The sequence below is a fragment of the Apodemus sylvaticus genome, chromosome 7 (genome assembly GCF_947179515.1).
Source record: "Apodemus sylvaticus chromosome 7, mApoSyl1.1, whole genome shotgun sequence".
In the NCBI taxonomy this organism is placed as follows: Eukaryota; Metazoa; Chordata; class Mammalia; order Rodentia; family Muridae; genus Apodemus; species Apodemus sylvaticus.
This window is the reverse complement of record NC_067478.1, coordinates 95659335-95681676: the sequence shown is the minus strand read 5'-3', so window position 1 is coordinate 95681676 and position 22342 is coordinate 95659335. Positions and strand designations below refer to the sequence as shown.

General features: G+C 40.3%; 1 protein-coding gene across 1 annotated transcript; it reads left to right on the top strand.

The window, feature by feature from the left end:
- The first annotated feature begins 11406 nt into the window (after positions 1-11406).
- On the top strand, positions 11407-17042 carry Acrv1 (acrosomal vesicle protein 1). The gene is made up of 4 exons (XM_052189660.1): positions 11407-11455; positions 12311-12817; positions 14974-15093; positions 16918-17042. The coding sequence occupies exons 1-4, from the start codon at positions 11407-11409 to the stop codon at positions 17040-17042; spliced, it is 801 nt and encodes a 266-aa protein (XP_052045620.1).
- Positions 17043-22342: the final 5300 nt, after the last annotated feature.

Genomic DNA, 22342 nt, shown 5'->3' with positions numbered 1-22342 from the left:
TTTCTATGGAAGCTCCCGGATGCTCCAGGGTGACTCCTGCACGTGAGAGAATATGAGAGGTGGGAGCTCTTCTGGTAGGCCACTTTTACAAGTTCTCCAAGAAGCCTGTGTCAAAAGCCAAGTCACCAGTGACTACTCTCTCTATTCCTCTCATTCATAAGCACCTAATCCTTTAAACCCCTTTCTACCAAAAATAGCTAATGAGACAAATTCCTATATCATACTAAGATCATTACTAAGCACTCATTTTATTCATAAGCAAAACACTTTTTCCTAAAAACATTACTGTACTACTTAACTTTCCGCTTATTGTTACGCTTCCACACCTTCCAAGAGAATCTCAATACACATGCCAACCTTTCCATTTTCTTTCCTACTTTAGGCCCTCAAGAAAGCAAGGACTGAAGTCCTATCACTGCATGGACTTGAATTCTTACAGCCTCACTGAAAGCAAAGCAGGTTTCTCCTCGGTTTTCTAACTAAGAAGACAGCTCTGCATCTCCATTTTGGCTTTGCAGTTAATAACAATCCAGTCAAGGCTGATTACTGTCAAAGCTGTACCATAGCAGGACACTAACTGTAGTGACAAAGTTTGGAGGGTTGTTTTTGGTTTGTATTTATTTATTTATTTATTTATTTATTTATTTACATGCCACATGGTGCTCCCCCTCCCAGGCCCTCCCTTACAGAGGCCCTCATCCATTCCCTTCTCCTCTGAGAGGGTGGGAACCCCTCGGTATCCGCCCAGCCTGCCACATCAAGTCTGCCAGATTAGGCACATCTTCTCCCACTGAAGCCAAACAAGGTATCCATGAAGACTGAGCGGCCTGTTTCCTACATATGTGCCAGGGGCACAGGTATGTTCTTTGGTTGGTGGCTCAGACTCCAAAAGCTCCCAGAGGTACATGTTTGTTGACTCTGTTGGCCTTCCTGTGAGGTTCACATCCCCTTCAGGGTCTTCAATTCATCCCCAACTCTTCTGTAAGTGTCCATGACCACTGTCTAATGTTTGGCTGTGGTTATCTGTATCTGTTTCAGTTGGCTTCTGGGTAGAGTCTCTCAGAAGACAGTTATGCTAGGTTCCTGTCTGCAAGATTAACAGAGTACCTTTTTACAGAGTTTCTGTAAGGCAAAGGACACCATCAAGAGGACAGATCGGCAACCAACAAATTGGGAAAAGATCTTCACCAATCCTACATCAGATAGAGGGCTAATATCCAATATATATAAAGAACTCAAGAAGTTAGACTCCAGAAAACCGAACAACCCTATTAAAAAATGGGGTACAGAGTTAAACAAAGAATTCTCACCTGAAGAACTTCGGATGGCAGAGAAGCATCTTAAAAAATGCTCAACTTCATTAGTCATTAGGGAAATGCAAATCAAAACAACCCTAAGATTTCATCTTACACCAGTCAGAATGGCTAAGATTAAAAATTCAGGAGACAGCAGGTGTTGGAGAGGGTGCGGAGAAAGAGGAACACTCCTCCACTGCTGGTGGGGTTGCAAATTGGTACAACCACTCTGGAAAGCAGTCTGGCGGTTCCTCCGAAAACTGGGCACCTCACTTCCAGAAGATCCTGCTATACCACTCCTGGGCATATACCCAGAGGATTCCCCACCATGTAATAAGGATACATGCTCTACTATGTTCATAGCAGCCCTATTTATAATTGCCAGATGCTGGAAAGAACCCAGGTATCCCTCAACAGAAGAGTGGATGCAAAAAATGTGGTATATCTACACAATGGAGTACTATTCAGCCATTAGAAACAATGAATTCATGAAATTCTTAGGCAAATGGATGGAGCTAGAGAACATCATACTAAGTGAGGTAACCCAGACTCAAAAGGTGAATCATGGTATGCACTCACTAATAAGTGGTTATTAACCTAGAAAGCTGGAATACCCAAAACATAATCCACACATCAAATGAGATACAAGAAGAAAGCAGGAGTGGTCCCTGGTTCTGGAAAGACTCAGTGAAACAGTATTTGGCAAAACCAGAACGGGGAACTGGGAAGGGGTGGGAGGGAGGACAGGGGAAGAGAAGGGGGCTTACGGGACTTTCGGGGAGGGGGGGGGCTAGAAAAGGGGAAATCATTTGAAATGTAAATAAATTATATCGAATAAAAAAAATAACAATAAAAAAAAAAACAAAGTACCTTTAATAATGCCAGGGTGCTTGCCCATGAAATGGGTTTCAAGTTGGGCTGATTATTGGTTGGCCTTTCCTTCAGTCTCTGCTTCATCCTGTATTTCTTTTATACAGAACTTTGGGGTGAAAAGTTTTATGAGTGGTGTTCCTATTCTTCCACTGGGTGTCCTGCCTGGCTACAGGAGGTGGTTTCTTCAGGTTCCATGTCCCCACTGTTAGGCATCTTGGCTAAGGTCACCTGCATTGACTCCTGGGAGCCTCCCTTACTCCAGGTCCCTGGGACTTCCCAGAGATTCTTCCCTCCCCTCCACACCCCTCACCCACCTTTCCCCTGGCAGTTGCAGATTTCTATTCATTCTCCTGGATCCATGGGCCTCTCTCCTGTCCTCCCTTCCACCCCACCCCTCCTCCACAAGCTCACCCTGACTCTCTTTCCTACCCACTTCTCTCCTGCCCTCTGCCATCCTATGACTATTTTGTTTCCCCTCCTAAAAGTGATTCAAGCATCCTTGCTAGGACTTTCCTTCTTGTTTAACTTATTTGGTTCTGTGGGGTGTATGGGTATTCTGTACTATATGACTGTACTATATGACTAATGTACTATGTGACTGTACTATATGACTAATATCAACTTATCAGTGGGTACATATCATGCATGTATCCTTTTGAGTCACTCAGGATGATATTTTCTAGGTCCATCCATTTGCTTGCAAAATGTTTGTGATCAGTTGTTACATGGCAATAGACAAGCTTGACTGTGTGGATGTAATACCCAAGGCTGTGCTGCCACCTGCTGACTATGAACAAGAGCAAGGAGAAAGATAAAAGAATTTCATATACATGCTTTCAGATATTCAGGCCTCCGACATGGTGTCAGTAACTGCCTGTCTTCAGACTTGCTAGGCAAGAAGAAAAAACTTACTCTTTAAACTAAGTAGGTTGGTATCCCTCTCAATACACAAAACCATTTGTGTTAAGACTTTGTTTTTCTAAAAAGATCACTATTCTTGTTAAGGCCTAGGAAAAATATTAAGGCCTAGATGGAATGTTAAGTCCTAAGTAAAATGTTAAGGCCTGGGTAACAGGCCCTATAATGACTAACGTACCATTATAAGGAAACTTTCTTAATGCCAAGATTGGTTACATACTCTGTTACGTTGGAAACCAATCACAATAATAGTCAGTCAAACTGTTTTGCACAGTTACCTACAGTAAGCTTGGAGACGAATCCAACAGCACTTCCTGCACCTGTAAATAAGCTTTCATGGTACAAGCTGTCCCTGGTATAGACCCCAACAAAAGAGAGATATGTATACAAACATAAGAAACTATTTGGAATAAGACTTCCATTTTGAGTAATGGTCAAGTAAAGTTTAAGTTTCTAAGACCTCCCTGAAAACTGACAAATTTAGCAAGTTAAGAAATAAATGTTATAAGACTGATGCAAAGAAGACATCAGAAAATGGAAAAATCTTCCATGATTGTGGATTGGCAGGATTAATATAGTAAAAATGGCCATCTTGCCAAAATCAATCTACAGATTCAATGCAATCCCCATCAAAATCCCAACTCAGTTCTTCATAGAGTTAGAAAGAGCAATTCTCAAATTCATCTGGAATAACAAAAAAAACCAGGATAGCTAAAACTATTCTCAACAGTAAAAGAACTTCCAGGGGAATCAGTATCCTGGACCTCAAGTAGTACTACAGAGCAATAGTGTTAAAAAAAAAAAAAACTGTATGGTATTGGTACAGTAACAGGCAGGTAGATCAATGGAATAGGATTGAAGACCCAGAAATGAACCCACACACTTATGGTCACTTGATCTTTGATGAAGGAGTTGAAAACATCCAGTGGGAAAAAAGATATCCTTTTCAGCAAATGGTGCTGGCTCAACTGGAGATCAGCTTGAAGAAGAATGTGAACTGATCCATTCTTATCTCCTTGAACTAAGCTCAACTCCAAGTGGATCAAGGACCTCCACATAAAACCAGATACACTGAGACTAATAGAAAAGAAACAGGGGAAGACCCTTGAGGACATGGGCACAGGGAAAAAGTTCCTGAATAGAACACCAATAACTTATGCTCTAAGATCAAGAATTGACAAATGGGACCTCATAAAATTACAAAGTTTCTGTAAGGCAAATAACACTGTCAAAAGGACAAAATGGCAACCAACAAATTGGGAAAGGATCTTCACCAACCCTATATCCGACAGAGGGCTAATATCCAATATATACAAAGAACTCAAGAAGTTAGAACTCCAGAGAGCCAAATAACCCTATTAAAAAATGGGGTACAGAGCTAAACAAAGAATTTTCACATGAAGAACTTCGAATGGCTGAGAAGCACTTTTAAAAATGTTCAACATCATTAATCATTAGGGAAATGCAAATCAAAACAACCCTGAGATTTCACCTTACACCAGTCAGAATGGGTAAGATTAAAAACTCAAGAGACATCAGGTGTTGGTGAGGATGTGGAGAAAGAGGAACACTCCTCCACTGCTGGTGGAAATGCAAGTTGGTACACCCTGGAAATCAGTCTGGCTGTTCCTCAGAAAACTGGGCATAACACTTCTGGAGGACCCAACTATACCACTCCTGAGCATATATCCAGAGGATTCCCCAGCATGCAATAAGGATACATGCTCCACTATGTTCATAGCAGCCCTATTTATAATAGCCAGAAGCTGGAAAGAACCCAGATTTCTCTCAATGGAGGAATGGATACAGAAAACATGGTATATTTACACAATGGAATACTACTCAGCAATTAAAAACAATGAATTCATTAAATTCTTAGGCAAATGGTTGGATCTGGAAAATATCATCCTAAGTGAGGTAACCCAACCACAAAAGAACACACATGGAATACAGTCACTGATAAGTTGATATTAGCTCAGAAACTCTGAATACCCAAGACACAATTCACATATCAAATGACTCCCAAGAAGGAAGGAAGGAAAGGTCCCTGGTCCTGAAAAGGCTTCTTCCAGCATTGTAGGGGAGCACAGGACAGAGAAGTAGGAGGGGATTGATAGGAGAATGGGTGGAGGGAAAAGGGCATAGGGAACTTATGGGGAGGGGGGAACATGGAAAGGGAAAATCATTTGGAATGTAAACAAAGAATATAAAAATAAAAAATTATAATAAAAAAGAGTTTAAAAAAAAAAGAAAGAAATGTTAGGCATATCCCATCCTGGTAGACAAGTTAAGATATGAATATTAGACAAGGCAAGTCCCCTGAAACTGCTGAATACTCCCAACCAATAGGAGGAGGATAAGTGTACAACCAAGACATATTCCTAAGGAAATCCCCTATCCCTAAATCCTGATTGGTGAAATAACTTGGAACAGATGTTTGTGGATTTGGGGCTTTAAAACCTTGTAGGATCTTAACCATCTAGGCCTTAATATTTTCCCTAGGCCTTAACAAGAAGATCTTTAACCTTTTAAACCTCATAGGTCATGGTTCAGTCTCCAAATGTGGATCATGTCCCTGGCTGACCAGTCCTGGGGTGTATACTCAATAAACCATCGATGTTTTACTGTGATATGTGTTTGTGTGGTTTGTGAGGCAATTCCTGGACCCCAACAGTTCTCTTCTCTAATTAAAATGACAAAAGAAATTTGGGTTAAATTTTTCCCCAAAATTCTCTATTCCTGGCCTGCTTTCCCATGTTGCCATTGAGAAGTGTAATGCTATTACTCTCTTCCTGATCTTTTCTGTAACTTTTCAGAGCCTGTTTTTATCTCAATACTAAGAACAAAGTATTTGAATGATACTGATTCTGTATGTTTCAGATTCTTTTATCTTGGATACTCTTAACTATGTAGTGATTCTCATTGGACACTTACTCTGAATAATCACTGAGGATAAGATGGGGTGGGGGTGGGGGTGTCAAGTTTCACATTAGACTAACAAGCTCAGCAGGCAAATAACTCGCTCTGGGTTTAGTCAAATATAAAATTCAACAGGATCTTTCCTCTGGAACTACCCTAATTTTCCAAAAGATGTGTTTTGGTAAAGCCAGCTCACTAGTATTCAAGAAGCTGGGAAATGAAGAAAACTGAAAATCTACCAGTTTAGTATTAAAATACATGTGTTCCTCCAGATGCTGGTATGGTAGCTCATACCATTCCTAACCTTATACAAAGTACCCCCTGCACCATACCCTGCACCTAATGACATACATCTTTGGGGGGGGGGAGCGTGGATCAGGTCATTAGCTAGATGCACTAAATGGGAATAACTAAGAGTTATTTGGGTCTCAACTAGGTGTGCTGAGAAGTCACTTTCCTTTATAATTTTAAGCACTAGTTTTGTTTCTAGCAACCTGCAAATTCTAATTAGCTACAAGCTACATCTGCTTGTTTTGTCACTAATCCTCAAGCACACACACTTTACCGTCTACACACTCAATCCCTTTGCTCTCACTCTCTTCATGTGTCAACTATAGAGTTGAAGAGCTTGAGGCTCAGTGGGGAGAACAGTTGTTTAGCAAGCTCAAGACTCTGGGCTTACCTCAAGACAAGAAAAAAAAAGTAATGAATAAACGTAGCTTCACAGCACTAATAAATGTATATCCATCTTCCACATAAATATTTATGAATTTCTCCTTTAAGACTATTGCAAGCTTTAGTCTTTCATTTACCATTCAGATCAAACAGTGAGAAGAGGCATCATATCCCTTTCAACCATCAAGGACTCCAGTGTCCTCTGTGTGCAAAACATTCCAGTTTACACATAAATAAAAGTTAGCTTTACAAACACTTTTGACAATAGAAATAGATAGGTAGGTAGGTAGGTGGGTAGGTAGATAGATAGATAGATAGATAGATAGATAGATAGATAGATAGTGGATGGATGGATAGATAGTGGATGGATGGATGGATAGATAGATAGATAGAGAGAGAGAGAGAGAGAGAGATAAATGTACATTATGATGAGAGAAACAACTATTGTTTTCAATGGGAAACAAGAAATATGGGAACATAAACATGACTGGTACTGGTAAAAGAGGGGAGCTGCAAACTGCCGTGTGAAATGAAGCCAAGGGTGAAAGACAGTATGGCACTCAGAATTCAGGCTTGAGTATCCTGAGTTTGTGACAGGGCTGATAACTGAGGGAACAGAGTCAGAATATAAATGGTAATTATATATTATAGATGTTGAGTTTTAGATGTTGCATAATATCCAGAGAACAATGTTCAACTACTACTGAGTTAAGGAGAGAGGTTTGTGCACCAGAGCAGTAGAAGTTTGAAGTTCTCCATTTGGAGGTGATGATTAGCATGTAAGAGTTCTTAGGGAACATGAATAGGTGATTATTAGGAAAATACAATGGTGACAAACCTTCATGAAAAAGGAGAGAGATGCAAATAGTTAGTGCTGCATACTTAGAGAACAAGTAAGCTGTATATAGATGTGGCTTGGAATAGATCCTTGGATAAAAGTGGAGATAAGGAAAGAGTAGAAAGTCAAGACTGAAAAAGAATACATACAAATAAACTGAAAAATCTTGTTCCACATTCACAATAGCAATGAATGGATGAAATAATATGTTCTCTGGTGAAAGATCTGTATGACAACAACTTCAAGACTCTGAAGAAGGAAATGGAAGAAGACCTCAAAAAATGGGAAAACCTCCCATGCTCATGGATCGGCAGGATCAATATAATTAAAATGGCCATTTTGCCAAAAGCAATATACGGATTCAATGCAATACCCATCAAAATCCCAACTCAATTCTTCACAGAGTTAGAAAGAGCAATTATCAAATTCATCTGGAATAACAAAAAACCCAGGATAGCTAAAACTATTCTCAGCAACAAAAGAAATTCTGGGGGAATCAGTATCCCTGACCTCAAGCAATACTACAGAGCAATAGTGTTAAAAACTGCATGGTATTGGTACAGTGACAGGCAGGCAGATCAATGGAACAGGATTGAAGATCCAGAAATGAACCCACACACCTATGGCCACGTGATCCTCGACAAAGGGGCTGAAAACATCCAATGGAAAAAAGATAGCCTTTTCAACAAATGGTGCTGGTTCAACTGGAGGTCAGCATGCAGAAGAATGCGAATTGATCCATCCTTGTCTCCTTGTACTAAGCTCAAATCCAAATGGATCAAGGACCTCCACATAAAGCCAGATACTCTGAAGCTAATAGAAAAGAAACTGGGGAAGACCCTTGAGGACATCGGTACAGGGAGAAAGTTTCTGAACAGAACACCAATAGCGTATGCTCTAAGATCAAGAATTGAAAAATGGGACCTCATAAAATTACAAAGTTTCTGTAAGGCAAAGGACGCCATCAAAAGGACAGATCGGCAACCAACAAATTGGGAAAAGATCTTCACCAATCCTACATCAGATAGAGGGCTGATATCCAATATATATAAAGAACTCAAGAAGTTAGACTCCAGAAAACCAAACAACCCTATTAAAAAATAAGGTACAGAGTTAAACAAAGAATTCTCACCTGAAGAATTTCAGATGGCGGAGAAACATCTTAAAAAATGCTCAACTTCATTAGTCATTAGGGAAATGCAAATCAAAACAACCCTGAAATTTCACCTTACACCAGTCAGAATGGCTAAGATTAAAAATTCAGGAGACAGCAGGTGTTGGCAAGGATGTGGAGAAAGAGGAGCACTCCTCCACTGCTGGTGGGGTTGCAAATTGGTACAACCACTCTGGAAATCAGTCTGGCGGTTCCTCTGAAAACTGGGCACCTCACTGCCAGAAGATCCTGCTATACCACTCCTGGGCATATTCCCAAAAGATTCCCCAGCATGTAATAAGGATACATGTTCTACTATGTTCATAGCAGCCCTATTTATAATTGCCAGAAGTTGGAAAGAACCCAGGTATCCCTCAACAGAAGAGTGGATACAAAAAATGTGGTATATCTACACAATGGAGTACTATTCAGCCATTAAAAACAATGAATTCATGAAATTCTTAGGCAAATGGATGGAGCTGGAGAACATCATACTAAGTGAGGTAACTCAGACTCAAAAGATGAATCATGGTATGCACTCACTAATAAGTGGATATTAATCTAGAAAACTGGAATACCCAAAACATAATCCACACATCAAATGAAGTACAAGAAGAACCGAGGAGTGTGTCCCCTTGTTCTGGAAAGACTCAGTGAAGCAGTATAGAACAAAATCAGAACAGGGGAAGTGGGAAGGGTTGGGTGGGAAAACAGGGGGAGGGAAGGGGACTGATGTGACTTTCCGGGAATGGGGGTCCAGAAAAGGGGAAATCATTTGAAATGTAAATAAATATATCAATAAATTTAAAAAAAGAAAAGAAAATGTTAAAAATAAATAAATAAATAAATAAATAAATATAAAAAAGAAATAAAAACAAATAAACTGAAAAATCTTGTTCCACATTCACAATAGCAATGAATGAATGAAATAATATGTTCTCTGGTTTCAGTACTTCCCCATAACCTGTGGAAAGCCTTATAATGTCTACACAGTCAAGACCCTTTTGTTAGGTTTCTCAACATAACATAAATGGCCACACTAGAGATTATGCAGCCTGTCCACTGTGACCATCATGAATTTTACCAAAGGAATATTACCCAGCTTTGCATTAAGTTTTTGCAAAAGGATTGACAAGAGGTTGAATAACTCAGATTCCTTATTCAAAACTCTGGTATGTGAGAACAGTGACTAATGTGTATCAAGGCCAGAAACCAAAATACTATGCCAAAGAGTGTCATGAGTAGATACAAGCCATAAATAAGCAAAAGTTATGAGTAAGCAGAAATAATAAACAGTAAGTCCAACTGATCAAAGTCATGAGTAATCAGAAGTCACAAAATAAAAAGAACATAGAAGGTAGATATGGGGGCACATGCAGAATCCCAGCACTTGGGAAGCAAAAGCAGAAGGATCACAAGTTCAAGAGCAGCATAGGCAAAGTTATATAATGGAGATCCAGGTCAGGAATGGAAGACTTGGTTAGCAGAAGCAAGATCCTGAATTTGCTCCCCAGAACAACACACACACACACACACACACACACACACACACACACACACACACACACGAGCGTGCGCGCATGTGCGCGCGCGCGTAGAATGAGAGAGAGACTAAATTCCTAAAACTACTGTATATCTAGACCCACCTTTGAGGGCACCGACTATGTCGCAGTCTTCATGAAGTCTGGCCAATGGAGTACATGACCATACATAACTCAGGATAAGTTCCAGGAGGCATGATATATCTCACCTCTGTATACCTTTCTGTTATCATTCCTAGACCTCTTGACTTGCTTACTTTTGGCCTCCAATCATCTCACCCCTCAGTCTAAATGGCCTTTTAACTCAGTTCTCTAGAGCTGACTTACACATTCCTATGAGAGTTCCATTTGGTTCGGACCATTTTGAAGCAGCCCACAAAAATTACAAGGGCATAAATGGCTGATTTTTTTTTTCACCAGTTTAGGGGTTTTAGATGCTAGAACATCAGCTTCTCGGTATGAAATTGGGCTGGGGATAGGAGGAATCAGGAACTAGAATATCTCTGGATGTCTAAGCCATTTAAATGTTATCACCATGTGTCTTCCCCTACACATAATATGGTTAAAGGTTCAGAGGTTTGGTTTCGAAGCACTAGATTGCTGGGTACAGGGAGAAACTGTCCAAAATGGAGTCTAGTGAAAACCAATCTGAGGGACATTGAAATTGGTGCTATGAAGTCAACCTCAAGAGGCAGGCCTGTGCCAACCGTAGCACCTTCTGCCCTCCAATCTTACTACTAACCTCAGTCTGAAGTCAAACCCCACTCAGTACTCAGCTAACCTCAGCAGAGATCAGTCTTCCAGAGTACAAACCAGAGCCATGAAATGCTTAGTCAAACAGAAAGTAACCACGTCACCACAGTTCACTGTTGACCCTCTGAAAAGAAATGTTGTCTTCTAAACTTTCACTAAAAGAACATGTGTGTTCTGATAACACGTTTTGTTTGTTTTGAAGCTACCCCTAACACACTATTCTACACACAGAAAATACTCTTCACTAGTGGCATTGCCATGGGTTACAGGCCAGCCTGCCTGAACAGGACAAAAGAGGTACAACCCATTGTGAGGACACATAGATTGAATCTCAAGTTCTAGAATTCCCAGAGGCTCTGATTCAGCACTAGGAGCATTTGCTCAGTTTCTTCTCAGCTCTTGAGTGTGTCACATTAGAGATCTTTCTTATCCTAAATCAAAATGAAGGGGTTAATCTTTCTTGGTCTTTATCTGCTTGGATCTGCCCGAGGTAAGTCTTCTCTTTAAACAAACACTACAAACACTGGGTGGACACCAGAAGCGGGGGCTTCTTTTAATGTATTTCTGCCCCCTTGAAGAAAGACAAGTCTAAGTTACCCAAACCAACCTGACTTAGAATCAAGAGTTAACTAAGCAAGAACAACTTTGAGAACTCCTTTACCAACTGATTTCTCCTGGTTATGGATGTTCTAGTTTAACGTTTACCCTTACCCAAAGATTAAAGTTTCCTACTGTTGAGAAAAACTGAGTCCCATCACCATTACCAAGAAAAGAACCCAACCTCAATTTAGGCTGGAATTAATCAGTATTAAAAGCTATCTGTGCTAGGTACCATGGCACCTGTAACTCCTACACTCGAGAAGCAGAAGCAGAATGTCATTTGAAGGGATCTGGGATCTCACAGTCAGACCCTGTTGCAGGGGAAGAGGGCTATTTGCCATGTCTTTCCCTATCTCTATTCTTCTTGCCTTTTACCCATAGAGGAATTGGAGAAAGGGTTGGTGGCTGACTTCTGATGACATGAATGAGGGTCCTTTGATTTCTGATTCTGCCTTTGTCAGGTAGGGACATTCATTTCTTATCAAGTGCTTTCCATGCTTAGGTGAGAGAATCCCACATGTTATTCGTATGCCTTTAAGTCTTAGCAGTGGTCTCCAAACTTATTTCAACACTTCTGTTTTCAAACCGGAGTAGGTAGATGACCTCTCCCGACACCTAAAATCTTTAAGTGTCTCATCTCAACCTGCCAGGAAAAACAGAAGTCCTACTTGTGGGGCTCCACAGGAAATCAGTCTTGATCCCATTCTGCTGCCTTCACCATTCTTACATTTCTCCTCCATCCTAGGAGCACCACCAGGTCAGCCTGATGAGCTTCTTGACTCTGTAGACCACCAAGCTTCGGTTCCGCAACTTTCAAGTGAGTATTTCTCACTTGCGAACCCTTCAGATGCCGAGGCTTTATATGAAACTCCTTCGGGTGAGAAGAGTCTGAGTAGTCACAGTTCAAGTGACCACGAATCAAGTGAGCATACTGTAGCTGAACATTCTGCAGGTGAGCACTCTTCAGGAGAACAGTCTTCAGAACACATTTCAGGAGAGCACTTGTCAGGAGAACACACTTCGGGGGAGCACACTTCAGGGGAGCACACTTCCACCGAGCACACTTCCACCGAGCACACGTCAAGTGAACAACCTACAACTGAACAGTCCTCGAGTGACCAGCCTTCCGAAGTATCTTCAGGTGAACAAGGTTCAAGCGACAAGCTTGAAGAGGCAGGTGACCAGGTGTCTGGTGAGACAAATGACAAAGGAAATGAGGCTATAAGCACAGCACTTCCAAGTACATCTGCAGGTAAGCCACAATGGAAGGGTATTAGTCTTTGACTAGAGGTTGAGGCCAACCTGGGCTACATAATTCAACAAGAGACTAGATGACACCCTGTCTCTAATAGGGGAGAGGAAGGAAAGGGAGAAAGAAGCAGGGGAGGGGGAAACAAATTTAATTTTAGAGAAACATTGTAAAAGAATCATTAATATGTCACAAATGGCTCTGTCAGACTCTGTTTCACCCAGGTGGTAGTGGCACACATCTTAAATCCAAGCACTTGGGAAGCAGAGACAGACAGATTTATGAGTTCGAGCTCAGGACTACAAAGAAATATTTTGAGAGAGAGAGAGAGGGGGGGGAGGAAGGAAGGAAGGAAGGAAGGAAGGAAGGAAGGAAGGAAGGAAGGAAGGAAGGAAGGAAAGGCTGCTAGAGAGATGGTTCAGCAGTTAAGAGCCCTGACTGCTCTTCCAGAGGTCATGAGTACAAATCACAGCAACCACATGGTGTCTCCCATCTGTAATGAGATCTGATGCCCTCTTCTGGTGTGTCTGAAGATAGCTACAATGTACTTATATATAATAACTAAATCTAGAAAGAAAGAAAGAAAGAAAGAAAGAAAGAAAGAAAGAAAGAAAGAAAGAAAGAAAGAAAGAGAGAGAGAGAGAGAGAGAAAGAGAAACAAAGAGAAAGAAAGAGAGAAAGAGAGAAAGAAAGAAAGAAAGAAAGAAAGAAGAAAGAAAGAAAGAAAGAAAGAAAGAAAGAAAGAAAGAAAGAAAGAAAGAAAGAAAGAAAGAAAAAGAAAGAAAAAGAGAGAAAGAAAAAGAGAGAAGGAAGGAAGGAAGGAAGATTCTTCACAACATCAGAAAGCATTTTTCAGGTTTTGTTTGGCCCTAGAGGTAGCACAACTTAGAGAACCCTCTTTTAAGAAAATGCTACTGCTCTGCTCTCCACTTCCACTGTTCATAAGTTAGGATCAATAAGATGGCTCAGTGAATGGCAACTGAGCCAAGTTTGACAACCTGAATTCAGTAGCCAGGGTCCACATCATAGAAGTCCCTCAAAATGTCCTCTGACCTCTGTACATGTTCCCATTCACAGTAAAGAAATCATCAACATCAAATTGGATGTCTCGAACTCATCAGATACAAATATTTCATTTCACCCAATTTTGTTAATTATCCAACATTTTTACATGAGTAGAGTCAAGTAAAGCTATTATCCCCAATGTCAGTCACATTTCTAGGAAGTAGTAAATCAAAATTATGTCTGCCCTCAGCTATGCTTCCTGCTAGGGGATTAGCACTAGAGACCATATAAGGGTGCAGAAGCATTTCAGAATTCTGTCACATCTTCAAGATAAGTCTGAAATGGAAACTGCCTGATGGTTCATGTCTGTTACTTCAAGGAAGCTGAGGTAGGAGGACTGGTATGACTTTGAGGTCAGACTGGGCTAAATACTCCAACCTTATCTCAAATTTACACACACACACACAGAGAGAGAGAGAGAGAGAGAGAGAGAGAGAGAGAGAGGGGGGGGTAGGAGGAAGTGACAGAAGGAGAGAGACCAAAGGAAGGAGAAAGGGGAAAAGGGAAAGGAAGGAAGAAAGATGCACTCTTTTACAGGGCTGGCAGCATCTAGCCTTCCAGTATTGCTTATTTAGTTAAATTGTCCCTGAGTGTGTGGTTTCTTGGGTCATGAGAGAGTATGACAGGAGTTCAGTTATGTAAGTTTTCTGCTATGGAGTAAACCATGATGGAAGGACATTTACTTATAATTTCAAGAAGCCAATGGAATATAGACTAGGGTAAAAGTCACTCCGATAAATTTAATATTCATCAGCAATAAAGGCTACAAATAAGGAAGTATTCCCTGATTCAGAAAAGAGAACATGGTAGTCCAGACTTATAATCCCATCACTGGACAATAAGCAAGACCATGTCTCCAATAACCAAAAGGTAAAAGGGAGTTAAAAGGGGAAGAGGAACTGGGTTTGTAGCTCAGTAGCAGAATGCTTGCCTGCCATACCTAGGGTCCTAGAGGTTCAATCCCTAGTACTACTAAAAAGAACTAAGAAATGTATTGTAAATAGTCTCATTTTTTAACAACCCCAACTCCCCATATGTATAACTCAACTAAGTGGTCTGTCAGGAAATGTCATCATGCTTTTTTCAAATTTCAGGCGTAACAATAAATTGCCACACATGTGCGTATATGAATGATGATTCAAAATGTCTCCGTGGAGAAGGAATATGCACCACTCAAAATTCCCAGCAGTGCATGTTAAAGAAGATCTTTGAAGGTAGTAGGAACTTCCTGGGATAAATTTGCCAGAGAGTACATCAATCATCTCTTAAATAAAAATGGAGGATAGGGGATAATAGGAATCAATGAACTTGAGGATTCAGAAAACTTCATTTCTTCAAGCTCTGAGCTCTTTTTATTTTAAGCTCTGAGCTCTTAACTTGTTCCTTAAGCTACTCATACAACTTAAAACTGTCTAGTGTGTTCATGATTCAATCTTCCTAGGACACAGCACAACATATAACAAATGTTAGACATTTAGTAGACACTGCATAAACTAATCAGCAACTGTCTACATGTGTCTATGTGCACAGGGTAACAAATCTGAGTGCATATTCTCAGATCTCTCAACTCCGTGCTTAGTATTCTGGGCTCTTGGGTACTTCCATCCCATTAACCATACTGCCTGGCTCTGCTTTGTCCAACCCCTAGATAGAAGTATTTTCCTATAGTTCTATAATTATACATTTAACCACTACTGAATAAACATAAACAATACATATCACCAGCCTTACAGAAAGGGGCATCAAAAACAGTGTATGGAAAGACTGTCTTCTGAATGAGAAATATTAGAGAAAACTGGTGAGGTGCTATGTCTCTTCTCAGTACTTGGGAGGCTGAAGTAGGAGTCTTAAGCTGGGCAATATAGCAAGACCATGTCTAAATAGAAGAAAAAGGAGGCAAAGCACGTGAGTGCTGGAAGTTCACAGGTAAAGGAAAGCAGGTAAGTCTGGAGAGGAAACAGTATAGAGAAAGAGCATGTAAAATCCAATAGTACAGACTTTGAGCTATACCTGAGCAGCTTTTAAAACTACTGATACTCAGGAATGGTTCAGATGGTTCAGTGAGTAAAGGCACCTGCCTTCCAATCCTACTGACCGGAGTGAATGCAGCAATCCACAGAGCAGGAAAGGACCAACTCTCACACGTTGTCTTCCAACCTTCATACATGCACACACAAAAGGTTTTCCAAAAAATACTAAAAATATTAAAATCCTAATGCTAAGCTTGCACCAGTGAAATCCCAGAAATAAAGACAACTACTGGTTTAGTCATTCAAAGACATCCCCCAAACAAACACAAAGTCAGAAATATAGAATGTAGAATCAGGGTGAAATTCTTTTGGGTTTGGCAAGTAGAGGAATGAAGAAAATAAATATTGACTGGCCAAAGCAAAGTCATCCAAGATTCTCAGTCTTGGCAGAAAAAGATAGGAAAGCAAGGAAATAAAGGGAGGTTGGTAGAGTTCCTTTTAAGACAGAAAAAAATTTAGTTGTTATCATATCTGCATGAAGACGGTCACTTAAGTGGAAAGGGAGTTTGACTTAGGTCAGTAGAGATAACCAAACTCAGAAATAGAAGACAGAAAAATCAGGGAAAACCTTGATAGAAGAGTATCAAGAAAGAGTAAACAATATCAGGTTCATACAGAAAGGGAGGAAAACATGGAAAAGGACTATGGAATTTGGTTACTAGAATTTTTCTAGTGCAACTTTAAGAAGAAAAAAATTTTCAATTCTGAGCACCTCAGGCTCTGCTGTGAGTGAGATGGAAGTGAAGGAGGCTAGCCAGCTCCCTAGAGATTTGTAGGGAACGGGAATGGCAGAGGAGCATGGTCAAGTGAAAATGTTGAGCTTGGTGAAATCTCACCATTACAGGAAGAAAATGAAGACATAAGAGGGATGGGTAAAGAAAAAAAAAAAGGCGATAGAAAAATAGACTCAAAGAAGTCCTGGTCATCCCTGCCTGGGAACACGGGGGACCATGGATAAAGGGTAAGGTTGGAAGATGGTTTCTGCTACTGCCGATCTGTCTCTTCCAGGTGGAAAACTCCAGTTCATGGTTCAAGGGTGTGAGAACATGTGCCCGTCTATGAACCTCTTCTCTCACGGAACAAGAATGCAAATTATGTGCTGTCGGAATGAACCTCTCTGCAACAAGGTCTAGATGCCTGTGCCCTACTTCTTGCTCTGACTCAGGCGGCTTCACCACTCTACTTGGCTCAATTTATATTCAACTTCGACAACCAATCACACCGGGCCCTGCCTGATCACCAGACAAGAAGCTCAACCCTTATCTGTATTAATACCCCATTGCCTACATTCTCTGCCGCACCTTGCTCCCATCCTTCCCCAGATGTTCTTTTTTGCAATAAATTGCTATTAAAGAACACAGGCTTCGGTCAGACTGTTTTTCATCAGTCTAATATGCAACGTTATTGTTTCTTTCCATGACCAAAGTGAATGTTGTGCACAATCATTGGAGAAAGTTGAAGGGGTCTCCTAGGGTGGGTACGACAGCGAAGGCAAAGTGCAAATCTTTCAGTGACATAAACAATATTGTAGGATTGTCTCCCACACCCTTCAACTTGGAGTACACACAACTTAGCACTCATTTTTGAGCTCTGTCTTCCAGTCTACTATCAACATAATGGGAACAAAATACTGTAAAAAAATTTAAATTCTAAATGTCCCTTTCCCGGCCCCAGCTCCCAGAATGACTCTGAGACTATTAAGTGCCTAGGCCATAATTTTTGGCTCATTCCCTGACTAGCTCTTGACTTGTTTAATCATTTAATGTAGTCTATGTATACCACTTAGCTAGTTATCTCTCCTTCAGCACCAGCCTGCTTTCTTTCTCCTCAGCATCTCCCTGAGTTCCTCTACCTGGTGGTTTACCTGTCTCCTTGGTCCATCTCCCGTCTTGTCCCGGTCTCACACCCCATGGCACAGTCTATTTGGTCCAGTCTATTTGTAGGCTTCTTGTATGTTCATGTGCATCTCTTTAAGTTAGGGAAGTTTTCTTCTATAATTTTGTCGAAGATATTTACTGACCTTTTAAGCTGGGAATCTTTGCTCTTGTATATACCTATTATCCTTAGGTTTGGTCTTCTCATTGTGTCCCATATTTCCTGGATGTTTTGCCTTAGGAGCTTTTTGCATTTTGCATATTATTTTTAGATCCTGGATGATTTTGTTCAGTTCCTCTGCCTGTTTGATTGTTTCCTTTAATTCTTTAAGGGATTTTTATGTTTCCTCTTTAAGAACTTCTAGCTGTTTACCTGTGTTCTCCAGTATTTATTTAAGGGAGTTATGCCCTGAAAGCCTTCTATCAGAATCATGAGAAGTGATTTTAGATCTGAATCTTGCTTTTCTGGTGTAATGGTATATCCAGGACTTGCTGTGGTCGAAGAATTGGGTTCTGATGATGCCAAGTAACCTTGGTTTCTGTTGCTTAGGTTCTTGTGCTTGCTTCTTGCCATCTGGTTATCTCTACTGCTACCTGCTATATCTGACTGGAACCTGGTCCTTCCTGTGATCCTCACTGTGTCAGAACTCCTCAGAGTCAAGCTGTCTCTGTAATCCTGTGATTCTGGGATCCTGAAATCCTGGGTATGTCTGAGCTCCTGGGAGTCAAGCTGCCTCTGGGACCCTGAGATCCTGGTGTGACCAAGCTCCTGGAATCCTGGGATCCTATGATCCTGGGTGAGTTAGAGCACCTGGAAGTGGAGCTTCCTCTGGGTGTTGTGAGACTGGCTGTGGAGTTTGAGCCCAAGGTCTGCTCAAGGCACTGGTCCAGACAGACTGGAAGGAACCTGCACCACTGGTCTGGTGCCACAGGAGCCTGTGCCACAGTTCCTGTGTGCCTGAGTCCTGCTGGTCCCAGTTACTCCCAGTGTTGGGACAGATGTTGGGTCCTCCTCACCTCTGATCCTATGATCCTGGGCATGTTAGAGAGCCTGGCAGTGGAACTTCCTCTGGGTGTTGTGGGACTCCCTACATTGTTTTTTTTTTAATTATTTACTATCAAATTTTGAAAAAAAAATTGTAATAAACTAGTATGTAACATGAGTTTATCTGACTACTTACTTGCATTTCTTATTGATCCTAAACTGTAATAGATTTTAAATGGACTAGAATTTAACATTACATTTTTAAGAATTACATAGATATAATACCTTAAACAAACTTGATACGTATGTATGTTGTAACCAACTATAACCTTAATTTTTTATCAATATACAAAGATCTATGCTAATGTAAGATTTTTGGCTTGCTAATACTTTTTGGTCTAAGAGAAGGTTCAATAGTCTACCCTTTCTTTCTATTATTTCTGTATTATTTTTTCCGCTTTTTCTTTTCATCTGTTCTCCCCATTTTCCCCCTAACATTTGATAAAAGGATAAAGGAAAGAGAAATCCCTGAGTCTAACCTTTCTATCTTGTTTCCTCCCTGATCCAAGACCATTACAACTTGTTACCACCCCCTTAAATGTCCATATTCATCATCCATTGAACTATCAAAATCATCCACACCACCTCTTGGCCATAGTTCTCATAAAATTGCTTCCTGTTGATTTGGAGCATTTTTTCTTTTGGGGAAAGCAAGAAAATTAGGATATCGGTCAGTCTTAAAGCTAGCTCTAACAGTTGTTGTGCAGTCTCTGAATGCTGAGAAAGTTCAGGCTTAAGTCCTGAGCGGATCAGTCTGTAAGGCTGGACAAATTGAGGTCATCTGAGGTCAGCAGCTTTCTTTGAAGCTATTCTGGAAACAAGTTCTGAAGAAACAGTCATTAAGGCAGTCTGAGGTAGGATCAGGCATGATGATGGAACAATATGCATCTTAGCATCTTGGCATCTCGGAGGGTGAATCTTGTCAGGGCTGTCTTTTTGGTCAATTTTTTTTTTTCTGTAACATAAGCTTTCAGAGGTAATACACATTTCTGCATTATCATATATATGGAATGTGCAGTGTACACAATTTAGCTAAAGATGATTCTTTGCTCTCTGAGCAGGATCTGTCTTTTTTTATGTTAGTTGGGACTCCATAACCAAACTGTAATTTAAATGTCTATTTATGCCAGTCAAAAGGATGATATGATAAGCGTTAAGTATTCTTGAGCCAGCAAGACATATTGGCCGTGCTTAGCTTAAGATCTAGACTGGAAACAAAGCTCTTTTCAATGTAGGGGGATCAGTGTATACCTTTTTTGTTCTTGTTTTTTTTTTTTTTTTTTTTTTTTGATTTGGTTTTTTCCTAGACAAGGTTTCTCTGTGTAGCCCTGACTGTCCTGGAACTCACTCTATAGACCAGGCTGGCCTCAGAAATCCACCTGCCTATGCCTCCCAGAGTGTTGGGATTACAGGCATGTGCCACCACCTCCCAGCTAAAAGATTTTTTTTCTTTTCAACTGCTAAAGTCTACCACTTGGTTAGTTAGCTCTCCTTCAGTCCTGGCCCACTCCTTCCTTCATCTCCACAGCATGAGATCCTCTACCTACTAGTTTATGTCAGTCTCCTCATCTCACCCAGTTCCTCTACCAGCTGGTTTACCTCTATCTCCCCACTTGTTCCCTCAATCTCATCCCCTGTGGCTCTCTTATCTCAATTTCCCAGAATCCTCTTTTTTACTGCCAATGCCCTGCCTCAGCTCATTGGCCATCAGTTTTTTATTGACAGGTGATGCTTATAAGTGATTCTCTCTACAAAAAATATTCCTTTTCATTTAAGCAATCCATAATACTTAAATCATTTTGAGGATCATCTACTCAGCTATAGGGGAGCAGGTGCAAAACCATACAGTCCTTTACCTCAAGGTGTTTTCACGTGTACAGTCGTTGCTTATCTCAGGAAAGAGAAGGGTAGTTAGGAAAGATGGTATCACCCTTACTATACAAATAAGGAAATAACATATTTTATTTATTTATTTATTTATTTATTTATTTATTTTTCCATGTAATTACAAATTGACTAAGGTTACAGAACTAGTGAGAACCACAGCTGGAGTCCAAAATTAAATATGCATGACCTTAAAGTGAGTCTTCATACCAACATCCGGGTGTTTTTTTAAGGCCAAAATTCACTCCTTTCTTCCTAAACAAGTCCATCTCCTTTCAGCCATCACTTCCACATGTTTGAAGGCTCAAGAGCAGCTGCTGGTCTTAATGTAAGTTGCAAAGCAACAGATTTTAACCAGTAAAATAATTTACCACTTTTTTAAATCTTTGGTATCATGACTAATATTATTTTAGATATCTTAGCTCTGTTGTTCAGGTTAACCTAGAACTCACTATGTAACTTCAGGCTGATCTCAAATTTGTAGCAATTCTCCTAGTTCAGCCTCCCATATGCTGGGATCATGGCTATGAACTACCATGCATAGCCTGGTATGCATAAGAACTCCAGTACATCATAAAACAGTATCAGTTATAGAACATGTAAACAATCACATACAGGCACATGCATGCGCACTCAGAGACACACATGCACACATACATGCACACAAATGCACATACATATGGCCATTTCAAAAGACACCTGAATAACAGGTCTCATTGACAACAAATTTATACTGAAAAGAAATAAAATTCTCAAATTTCTGAATGAAACTATTTTGAATATATAACCCTATCTTTAGATCAAATGGAATTAAAAATTATGGCTAAAAACTAAAATATCAATTTCTCAACTTGACATGTGGTTTACAGACAAGGTAACACTTGGTAACAGCGTTGATATAACCAGTTTCTTTGAAGAGAGGGGATAAAGATCTATTAGCTATAGGCACTGGGAAAATAAAAACTCAGATGTATTATTAAAAACTAAGAGTGTTCTGGTTTTCACCTATGGAAAACTAACCCACCACAATTACATTTACTCAATCATAAAAAACAGAAATTAAAAAGCTTCAAAATTCTCCTGAAATAGAGAAGGCACTACAAACAAAAACAGTACTGAGTAAGATGTGTGTGCTTCTGCCTAGTTAACTTTTAACCCTTGAATTACAGGACAGCAAAGCCCCAGAGCATCACTGGTCAGAGGCTTCAAGGAATATTGACTAGTGTTGGCCAAGTAGCTGTAAAACAGGGAAAACCTCCTGGGAAAGAAAAGAACCACAGGAGATAAACTCAACTGAGGATCTATCTACTCTGAACATTCTTGGCTGAGCAAAACTTCAAGAGGCCCGATAACTGTAGTATCTGAGAGTTGAAAGAACAGAACTGAGAGGTCTGCTGTATAATGCAAGTCCTCCATTTCCCACTAAAGCAATAACCAGCACTTTTCAGAGAATGCACGGAGCCCAGAATCTCTACAATTCAGCATCTATGACATATGAACTTATTAGACATAGGAAAGGCAAGGAACTGTATACCCAGTAACCACGGGAGAAAGGACAGTGAATCAATAGACAAGTTCACAAATAGAACTTGTTTTATCTTAAGACTAAAACAAAACAAAATGCTGAATA